Source organism: Carettochelys insculpta, chromosome 11 (genome assembly GCF_033958435.1).
Source record: "Carettochelys insculpta isolate YL-2023 chromosome 11, ASM3395843v1, whole genome shotgun sequence".
In the NCBI taxonomy this organism is placed as follows: domain Eukaryota; kingdom Metazoa; phylum Chordata; order Testudines; family Carettochelyidae; genus Carettochelys; species Carettochelys insculpta.
Genome location: NC_134147.1, coordinates 2,672,942 through 2,684,257, shown reverse-complemented (window position 1 = coordinate 2,684,257; position 11,316 = coordinate 2,672,942). Strand labels below are relative to the sequence as shown.

The 11,316-nt window shown below is 52.4% G+C and overlaps 1 protein-coding gene across 1 annotated transcript; it reads right to left on the bottom strand.

Moving 5' to 3' along the window:
* Window positions 1–645: 645 nt before the first annotated feature.
* On the bottom strand, window positions 646–11,040 carry GLYCTK (glycerate kinase). Its single transcript, XM_075005216.1, has 6 exons — window positions 10,838–11,040; window positions 10,369–10,418; window positions 7,445–7,849; window positions 6,895–7,046; window positions 4,171–4,346; window positions 646–3,346 (listed from the first exon to the last, which is right to left on the bottom strand). Coding segments are annotated over exons 2-6 (1,632 nt in total). The 5' UTR covers window positions 10,371–10,418; window positions 10,838–11,040; the 3' UTR covers window positions 646–2,449.
* Between the last annotated feature and the right edge of the window lie 276 nt (window positions 11,041–11,316).

The window sequence follows — 11,316 nt, the reverse complement described above, 5'->3', positions numbered from 1 at the left end:
AAAGCACCTGCTGTGTTGCCAAAGGGGGCCTGCAGCTCATATACGCCTGCTGCATTGCTGAACCTTTCAGGTATGTCCAGCTGGAGCACACCTATTCTACGCCTAGATCTGCCATTCCACTGATGTCAACTGAAAGACCATGGAAAAGAACAGCAGAACAGGGACAGCAATAAAATGGTTAAGGGCTAAATTTTGCCCTTGTGGTGGCTAACCCAACCCAACCCAACCCCAGAGTAATTCTGGATTTTTGAAGGAGAAGGATTAGGTGCTAACCAACCAACCTGGCTGTCCAGCCACGTTGCACTGATCCATACAGAAAGCTCTTCAAACACACTTATTTTTCTTTACACTTATACATGCTAATTTCACTGCAGTCACACACAGGGATCCCAACGAGCTCAGTCCCACTGTTGTAGGTGCCGCGCACACACAGGGAAATTCAAACAGCCTACACCACTCCACAGAGAAGTAGAACATCCCCCCCATAGCCTGCACCCTGATGCTGTAAATCACACCCCCTCTCCCCAAGTTTCATACACCTTATAGATCTCCAGCACCAACCACTGGCAACTTTACCCTCCCCAAACCCCTGGGTTGTAGATAAAGAAGGTCACCCTCTTGTAATAGAAGAAACAGCCTCAAAGCTTTAATGACTTGCCACATGTATAGGTGGGAATGTTAGAACTGGAATAGTGTCCCGTTTGCCCGGTTCCCACATCAGAACACAGGATTTGGCAGAATGGATCCGACTCAAGATCCATCCCATCCCGGATTTTGTCTGCAATAGTGGCCAGAATCCTCTGAGAAAGGTAGAACCACACAGAAGACATGTGGGTCCTAATCTCTAATGCATACAGACTGACTTAAAACCAGAAGGCAGGAGGTTTTATATCCCCCTCCAGAATATTTTATTAGTATTAGCTATTCTTGTTACCCTTAGAAAATCCAGTCCCTCTTTGCATGATTGTCCAAGGACTTCCTTGTTGACAGTACTAACAGAGTGGCACATCTATGCTGCAGAGTTAGATCAGCCACCCGACACAGCTACAGCTGCCTGAAAACAGTTTGACTCAAACATGGCATTTTAAATCAGAGCTGGAATTTTAAGTGAGTTCAGCTCCCCTTTATGCACCAAAATAAGTGTCCAGATAAGAGCTGAAGAGTGGCTGCTGTGCTCCTTAGAAAACCTGACCCCGAGTGTCACGCTGGGAAGAGAGGCGAGTATCACAAGAGAGTAGCGGAGTTTAATTTATGACAAAGCTGAAGCCGCCAGTTCTCTGCGCTGTCCCGGAGGCTGGAGAGATGCACTGTTTGACGAAGCAGTAGCCCCTGCTGTTTTGCCCTTTGATCAGTGCAGCAGTATGGGTCAGGGGAGCTGAACTTAGAGATTGTGTAGCCTTTTGTTCCACGGCATCAGAGGAGTTAATCAGCGCGACAGTGACTAGTGACTTTATACAGCAAGAAGGTCAATGGCTCAGTCTGTATTGCTTCCTGACCGGTTTGGTAATAACACCACTCAGAATGCTTGTAGCGTGCATGCACACACACACATACGTGCACACACACACAGAGCAGCGTGCTTCTCCACAAAAGATCAACCATGGAGTGCAAGTACAAGGGACAGGGGATGGATCAGTCAACGATTACTTGTTCTTCCCACAGTGGGAACGAACAGACAAGATACTGGGCTAGATGCACCTTTGGTCTGACCCAGTGTGGCTGTTTCGTTCTTATCACCACCACACAGGGGAAAAAAAGGTCCCGGAGTGAGGTGGTCTCTCGTGCAGACTTTGCACCAGTCCCTCTGAATTGTGGTTCACACCATTGTTCACCTAACACACTGTAAATGCCACAGTTGAGTGTGTTTTCCCCACATATCCGACATCCCCACGCGCTCATGGTCACAGAGCTTGGAGAGCACTGGATTTAGGACCCTATGGAGCACACTAACATACCTTGCCAACTCTACACGGAACAAGTTACACCAGCAACCCAGAGCTTCAGTCTAGGCTGCAGGTGGCCAAGCCCATTTGAACTCCCTCCCTCAGGTGCCTTTATAAATCCCAGGCTTATTTTGCCTGTTATTTCTGGGTCAGCTACAGTCCCACAAATTCATTCTGTTGAAGGCATATATAGGACGGCAGAAACTCGTCCTCACCAGCCCTGAATCCCACGTAACCACAGCCAAAATGCTGCCTGTTAAGTGCAGGAAGGTGTTAAGGCAGCCCTGGTGCCATCTTACTTTCCTGTGATCCTAATTAACAGACTGGAATACAGTCACTGTCGCCCCCCTGGTGCCTCAATAATGCAGCTTTTGTAGCCATGATATTAACGCTCTCACCAGCTGCTCCTAATTTACGCAGCCTGGATTGGTCCATAACACTGGTACTTTCATTTTTACCCAATGCCGCTAATTAAAAGGAGGGAGGAGTTTGTGCAGGTGTTCTCCTTATCTGTCTCTAGCCCGAACCAGAACAACTTGGATGTCCATGACATTGGTGCCTGTCAGACCTGTCAGCAGGTGGTGGTGGCCGCTTTGGAACTTACTGAAAAACGTGTAGGAGTCATTGTCGCTCAGAAACGTCTCCACATCCAGGCCTTCCCGAGCAGCCTTACCTACCAGCTCTGGGCTACAGAAGGCACCCGCTGCCTCAGTTGGCCCGTCTTGCCCATCAGTCCCTCCACTGAGGAACAAGACTTCATATTTCCTAAGGAAGAAGCAAGCCCCAGTGGCCTTGGCTTGGTGTAGCTCCAATGCCACTCGTAAGGCCAGCTCCTGGTTCCTCCCGCCCTTCCCATCTCCTTGTACCTGGACTGTTGTCTCTCCACCGGCCAGCAGGCAAACCAATTGTTCTGACCCCAATCCTTGCAAAGCATTCAAAGAGTCCTCAAGGGCCAAATCTGGGATCGCCAGCTCTGCTGCCAGCTTTAGAAGATGCCCTCTCACCTGGTCTCTCCGAGGAGCTTCGTCAGGTCCAGCCACCCTCAAGCAAACCAGCTGAATTAGCTGGCTGTAGAATTTGGCCACCCTGCTGACTTCCCCACACACCGCTGCACTCAAAATCAGGGTCCTGTAGCCCAAATCCTCTGCTTGGCGTTTGGCCTCCTCTAAAGCTAAACTGTTTGAACCAATGACAACATTGCAGACGTGGGAATCGTCTTCGGGCGCGCTGGGATCAGAGGCAGACAGAACTGTTTCCACCGATTTGGGCAAGGTGCCCAGCAGACTGTATTTGGCCAGTATCTGGAGGCACCCTTGGGCCCGGCGAGGACTATAGACAGTGGGGCCACTCGCAATAACGTCTACTGGGTTGCCAATGACATCAGAGAGGATGAGGCTTAGCACCTGGAAGCAGAAAGGGTGGCAGATAACTGCAGTGCCCGACACCCACTGAAATGCACAGGCAATCAGACCGAGCTCTGCACTCGGTCAAGCACTGGGGCAAATTTGGCCCCTTCTGTTTTAAGGCCACGCAATGAGAGCACTCTCAGTGCTTGAGCCCATGGAATCTAAATACCACTCATGTTGGACTGTATCACAGAACAGAGGAATATGTTTTACGTGACTCTTCGCAGGTGCCTATCCCAGTAGAGACTGAATTGGAGCTGCAGTGATAAATACAGCAAGAAAGCCCAGAAGTAAAATATGAGGCCATCTAAATAAGTATTAACACACAGCTCTCAGTCTTTTCAGGCTACTGTCCTGCTTTCAGGCATCTGACCTGTCTTGCACGCATCCAAGTTACACCTCACTCAAAAGCTACTTGGTTACAAATTAAGAGCTAACAGTATGGAAGTGTCTCAGCACGCTATCACTGAAACACTGCGGGCTCACTTTCAATCCTAGAATTATAAAGCAGGATTAATTAGAACAGAAATGTGGTGCTTGCATTTCAGCGTACAGAACAGTGTGAACAAGTCACTGTCTGTATGAAATGTTAGTTTGTACTGATTTTGCTGGTGCTTTTTAGGCAGCCTCTTGTACAACTAGGCAAATAGCTAGAAGAGCTGAAAGAAGACCTCTATACACCGCTGGTGGAGAACCAGGGATCGAAACATCAGATCGCTTGTACTGAGGTCTCTTTTTGCCACGTGTTTAAATCCCACGGGGTCTCTCTAAAACTGCCTTAGAGAAGAGCCATCAGCAAGTGGGAAGTCTTCCTCACCCACCTGTGCAGGATATGCAGCCCGGGCCAACCCTCCGCCCTTCAACAGGGAAAGGGCCTTCCGGACGGTGTTGAGCTCCTGTATGGTTGCTCCTCTGGAAGCCAGCAGCTTGGTGACCTTCTCTTTCTCATCCAAGAGGACGGGAGGGGTAGGAGCAGGCAGTAGGGCCGATCCACCGCCTGTAGTGCCAGAGAAATCACAGTGAGTGAATGCACATGTGTAGCAGGGCAGGAGGTGGCCCCGGCACAGCAAGGCTGGCCTCCCTCAGACGAGGGGCCAAGTGAGGGCATCCTCCAACCAGAGTTTTCCTTTTTCTCTTCCTTTGCCGTTCTGTGGGAAGGAAATTTAGCACTGGTGAAAGGCACTGGACTCACTGATGTCTTCTGTTTTCCCACAGAGCCGGCCTGGACCTCCATGGCAGTCAGTTACACCTGTGCTCGGTGAATATAAAAGCATCACCCAACTCAATTCTCCACTCACAATGGTGGATGACTTTTATATCTACTTCACCCAGAATAAATCACTATGTGGGGTGTCAGGGGGACAGAATCAGGCCTAGGTACTTCTGTTCTCACTAAGGTGCCTCAAATCTGGACTTCAGAGACCACTTGTATGAGAAAGAGGGGACGGCGGACACCACAGCTCACTCAGTGTTTAGCTGCAGGGAAAGAGACGCTTCGGGTTTCAGCGGCCTCCTTCATCATGAGCAGAATTTAAAAATATATAAGCACTGGCACAACCTAAATATAGAACTGCACTACAGGAAAAAGCTTACAGCGGGGGGGGAAGAATCACAGAGGAAACAAGGCGGCTGGATTCCATGGTGATGGGCGCATTTTTCATTTGATCAGTAGGAGCAGCAGAGCAGAACTGACAGTGTATTAGAGCCCTTGAAATGCAGTGGCAAGGAGGGGAGGCAGGCACAGAAGTAGCTCAAGGGGGAAAATAGATACAAGAGAGGGAGGGGAGGGGAGGATGAGTATGTATAGAACCGTACCTGGAAAACGACCATAAAAGGGCAAAGCCTGCTCTGAGGTTTGGGGAAAAGCACCATCAATAAAACACGATGAACAAGAACAAACTAATGACACTGCCCGTGTCTCAGTCACTCAGCAGGGATGTGCCAGAAGGGGTTGTGGAGAGGTATGCAAGCTTTGGGAGCAGCTGCGGCAGCAAAGCCAAGCCTGGGATGGGGGGATTTCGGGGCCTAGGAGTCTCAAAGATATTAGTAGCCAGAGGACAGAGAAAACCTCAAGGAAATCCCAAGCAGACCCAACTCAAATCTAATTACAGCCACGTTCGGATAACCCTGCAGAACCCTCTCAATCGCAGCAGAACAGACTGCAGGCCACCAGGCTGAGCTAGGCAGCAGAGGGTCTCAAGAGAACAAGCAAGAGCCCCACCGACCCCTGAAGACCAGCTCCAAGTGCATTAGTGTGTAACCCTGAGCTGCAGGAAAGAGACCTGCTCCCAGGGGCACGTCAATAGCCGGTACCCTCCCAATGAAATAAACCCCCCAGGGCACTACACTGCATTGCTCATGCATGCAAAGCAGAGCACGTCCTTCCACTGCACGAGCCTATAGCCAGGAATGGTTGCATAAGGCACCAAGGGGTAACTGCGGCTGGAGCCTGGGGGTTTCAAATGCATACGCCTAGGGTCTGATCCCACAAGGCGCAGAGTACCTCTTACTTAGCGCTGAGGGACTCATTGTAATTTGGAGGGTTGGGGGGTACCAAGAATGCAGAGCATCATGCCAGTGTTATTTGGTCCTTTGCAGGATCAGCCCCTCAGTGACAGAGTCTCAGGTGGAGCATTGTATTTCCTGCTTGGGTAGCTTCGTTCCCAGTTACAACCCGTACCCTGCTGTAGCTGTGGCGGGTACTCCTCCAGGCTCTGCTGTCCTAGTCTATGTGCCCAGGTTGCAGCCTGGGGCACCTCCCAGGGTCATCAGATGAACCAGAAGAGTCTGCCTTGACAAATACAAACTTGAAAATACAAGACGTCGGCTACACTCGCTTCACAGTATCAAACCAATGCAACCTAAAGAAATCTGATTGCTTGGCACCACCACCTGGCAAAACGGCTCCATGCTGCTACAGGCAGCGTGTAATGCAGCTCAATATTGGTGACACGACAGGGAAACACAGGGCCAAACCAGTGGGAGGAGGGAGAAAAACACCAACACAGCTGGCTGTCCCAAATACTTGGCATGCCAACACTTTAATGCATAAGCTACCCTCTTCCCTCCCAGCATGCAGCAGAATGCAGCCGCCTCTTCTTGTGTGGGAGGGCACCGAACAATGGCTGGTGGAAGAGGGAGATTCTAGAGCAAGGAAACCAGAGTGAAATCCTTGTGAGAAGCCCCTCTGGGACATCTGACAGGGAGAAGTGAGTCTGCCCAGAGTCTGAACTGCTGCCGGAAGAGCAGGTACTGAAATGGGAATGTACGCCGCGAGCTGCCACTGGCGTGGGAGTCGCAACGGGAACAGCTCTGACCCACTTTACCCACTCCTCGTTTTCCTTCGCAAGAGGCAACTTGACCTACTTTGCCGTGCACGAGTCTGGATCTGTTTCCTGCCTTCACAAGGCAAGGAAGGACCCAAGCTGGAGAAGAAAGATGAGGGAGGATAGATGGGGCAGGAGACACGGAGGGCAAAAACTGCCAGCAGCAACGGCATCACGAGACAAGACTTCAGGCCCCACACCTGGAATCCCAGACATTACCCGAGATCAGCACCAGGAGGAGGTCATCAGCCATCAGCCCTTCAGCCAGCTCCCGAATCAGGCTGGCTGCCTTCAGCGCCTCTCTGTCAGGGAGGTTGTGCTTAGCTCCTTCTATGACCTGGATCCTGCTGTGAGGCTTCAGCAGCATCTCCCTGCAGGGGTTCGAAAGGTGATCAGGCCACTGAAACTTACACCTAGCACAGCCCACTGGGCAGCCCTGCTCCCACCAGAGTGAGAGTGATGTGGCCCCTGTCTGCCCAAGTTCCTTTGCAGATCCTGGTCTCTCCCACAGGAAGGCAGCACACACAGCCCTAAGGACAGGCCTGATGGCCCATGAAGGGGGATGCAGACCAGTCAAGGCTGAATTACACACGATGCACAGTTAAGGGTTAAAGTTGGGACAGGTGGAGAGGATCCAAGAGGGAGTCAGCAGTGACCACAAGTGAAAGACACACAGCAGGCAGATAATCCTGCAGCAGTTTGTGCTTGTCTGTCCCCTGCCCCCCCCCTGCACCCCGACACCAGATTATCTGGGCACTATCAGCCTTACTCCATTCCTGCCTGCTGAAGACACGCTTGGATGCCGTGGGGGACGCTGACAACCCCCTGGGTAAGGTGGTGCCCAAGGATCTCCTCTGCTGCAGCTGCCATTCCCAGCACAGCTTTCCCAAAGCCCACCAGATACAGGTTCCTCCTAACGGGGTAAGCACGGTCCCCCACGACCAGCCTGGCGCTTCCATCTGTTTTGAGTGCCATGGCCCTCCTCAGCAGAGGGGCCGGCAGGACAACGCCCACTGCACTGCGGAAGAGGTGCAGCCCGTCTTCCCAGAGGGACATGCTGCGTGGATGAGATGCTTGGCCCCAGCAGGCTGGGATCGTGGTGGCTCTGTGGATGGTGAGCAGGGCCCTGAGAGCTGCGGTCATGTCTCGCCCACGCTGTCTCTTGGCAGCCAACCTGTAACGAGGGAAGGAAACGGCTATTGCTCAGGCTGCAAGAGGTGGGGCTTTCAGCTGGAAAGCAGGGAGCTAGCAAGCTGTGAACCAAACAAAGGACTCAGCCTTACTCCCAACTTATTCAAGCCAGTCTCACATGGAAGCCAATGAGGGTTTGGGTGGAGAAGGAGCTAACCACCAGTGTGTAAATCTAGCTTTCCAGCGCAGGTTAAGCCACTGTGCCGCCCACATCTGTCGTGCAGTTAGAGTTCCTTTATTTTCAGACTTCTGCCATTGTGGGGTTACAGCCAGACAACCTGCTGGCTCACAGCTTCCCTTGTGTTCCCTTCAAACCTTCACCCACCATGCGAGGGCTGAAAATCTGCTGACCCACTTCAGGTTCGCTGCGGTTTTCACAGACTCATTACACTTCAGCTCATTTCTTAAGGGCTTCCCAAAACTTGCAGGCCGTTCACTTCCCTACAGGTTTAAGAATCAGATCAGCCACGGTCAGCGGCCCAGCTGTTAGCTTAAGTGAAGCCCTTTGTCACTGTGGTATCATTCACCTTCATTTCCTATGTCCCCCCGCAGCATCTGATACAGCCTCTCGTAGAATAATGGACTCCGGCACGGCACACGTCCCGCTCCACAGCCCCATCTTTCCACCACCTTGCCATGTGGACAGTGCTTCAGCGCAGTGCAACTCCTAGACTGCAGCACCCACATGGCAAGCTGCTGCACAGCCTGCCTGTGCACTGGAGAGTCGCACTGTAGCTCGCCAGGCAAGGAACTCTGCGTGTAAACATGTGCTCAGGACTAAGAACAATTCACTGGACAAGGAATGGAACAGGTAGTGTTTTTCCAGAGAACATCAGCCTAAAACGGCAGACACTGCCACCCTAGTTCATGAGGCCATCTGTGTAGAGAGAACATTTTATCATCCAGCACTTAAAAAAATATGGAGGGGAGCACGAGCCACTGGAGGGAGAATTTGAGGGGGCCCAGATAAACAGCAACATTCAGCTGTGTCTCTTGCCACATTTCCTTCATGCATTTTAACCAGTCAGACCCAGAAAATGGACACAAGGCAGCAATTCTGTTTCAAGCCAGCCCTGCTTAGGTTCCAGCTGGCGTATCTCTTGTTTCTGCCTCTTGGGAGAGTAGCTCAGCCTTTTGGTGGGTCTGAGCCCCACCAGGCTTAACTACGCCTGGCTGTCCAGACACAGGGAGAGTCTCCCTGCAGGGGATTCCCCCAGGAAAACCACACTGCTGTCTGATTTAGAGCAAGGACAAGCGGCAGCAAGGCTGGAGGCACCACAGGACGCATACACCCTTAGCACGGGGAAAGGAGGCAGAAATACCTTCCAGTTGCGTATCCCGCCAGTGAATGCACACGAAGTGCCAGGCCCGAGGCTGGCTGCTCTTCAAGAGTCCAGAGGTCTCCTTAGTCAAACACCCCCACAAGGTAGCAAAGGATTAATTATTAAGAGAGTCAGGCCCTCCTAAAGCACTGCTGAGCTCATATGGACACCGAGGCACTTGGACGAACCCTGAACCCCTCACTAAGAACCTCCCCCAGACAGTCAAAGCAGAGCATGCATGCCGAACACAGCCTGTGCTGCAACGAGAGCTGGAGAGAAGGAAAAAAGGTGGAGGGATGAGGACCTTCAGGAGAAGCTTGGTGGGTCATCGGGGGGGGGAGGAGGAGAATGACATGGGAGTTTACTCCCCCATCACCTTGTTAGATCCCCCCCACCACAATCCTCAAGCTTCCTTGGGCCCTGCAGCTAACACATGAGACTGTCCTAGCCATGGGATGGTTGAGGCAGCCACTGCAGAGCTCCCAAAGCACCAGACCTAGGGTGGCTGCCCCAAACCACCCTATGGATGCGACAGTTCTGCCTGTCAATTTGGTTCCTCCAGCTCCAGGAGCAGCAGTGGCTACCTCAGAAGCAGCCCTCAAACCACACAGCGCTGTATAAACCGGCACTTAGGCCAGTATATTTACATTGCTCAGCGGTGCAAATAATCCACACTCCTGGCTGATGCAGTTATACTACGTGATTTGCTAGTGTAGACCAGGGCTAATTATTGGACAGCTAGGTAGCCAGACAGTAATCAGAATGTAACTCACATTCTGGGAGACTAGAGAAAGGTATAAGGCGGCACAAATTAAAGTGGGATGGTCTAATTTAATTTAGAACTTCCTACACACGGTCTTGACACACCCTTTCTTCCATCCCACTCCCAGCAAAGACATGGATCATTTGGGTTCGTTTCTCTTTTTTCCAGCGCCAGTGGAATGTTTGTGGCAGGACTGGCAGTGGGACCAATAGTGGTCTCAGGATACGTCTATGCTATGAAGTTGGGTTGACGTAAGGATGCTTATACTGGTCTAATGATGTGTGCGTACACACTACAGCCTTGCTGTCGCCAATGTAAGAACCCTGCTACACCAACATAAGAACTTTACTAGCACAAGAGGCTTATGTGAGTAGTTTGGGCAATGCAAGCTGCCTGGGGACACTGCACGTTACTTACATCAGCTGTTAGCTGTCATTCTTCTCAAGTTCACAATGAGGTCCTGGAGTCTGAAAATGACAAGAAAGCCCCACTGCTGAGACTGCCACTCCTGGATGACAGGGGGCTGAGAAGCAGGGCGTGCAGAGGAGCCACCCTCCTCCCCTTACTGCCCTTCTGAAGTTATTAGAATTGCTCCTGGTGAGGATGCAAGGCAGAGAGAGAGAGAGGGCAGTACAGACATGAGCAACCACAATCAATTATTAACTAACATCCCCTGACTTAAGCTTATAGTGCTCGTAGTCAGACTCCTAAATGGCCACTCACTAGAAGACAATTTATAGCAACTCGAATGGCCCCTGGATTTGGCTGAGGAATCCCACTCCATACAAAATTCCTCTGGAGGCTCCCCCCGCCTCTGCTCCCAGTGGCCACCCCTCCCCGCACGGCCGGGGCCCAGAGCCAGGAACCGGTCTAACCCCATGCTCACCCGCTCAGAGAGGAGCCTCACAGCCGGGTGGGAATTGTTTGCAGGAAATGCACCGAACAACCTAAGCAAGGCTGGTGCGAAGTAACTGCCCAGTGAGCCTGCAGCGCCCCGGGCTGTCACTGGAAGCGGGGCCCTGCACTGCTCCCTGGTCACGGGGCCCGCCGGCTCAGGCTCCTACCCAGCCCGCCCGGCGCACCCGAGCCGAGCAGAGCCTCCCCGGGGCCCCGGCGCGCGGCCTCCCGGCGTCTGGGCGGGGCCTCCAGCCACAGCCTGCCGGGCTTGGCCAATCAGACGCCTGCACGGTGGGCCGAGCCAAGCCTCCAGCTGGCCGCGCGCAGTGGACCAGAGACAGCTCCGCCCCCTCCTCGTTCCAGCCTGCGGGAGTGAGCCGGTCCCCTCTCGTCCCCGCCCTCCAGGTCTGTCATTGGCTGTGGGTAAAAGGGGAGGAGCTAGCTGGGCCAGAAGGAGGTTTTGGTTAA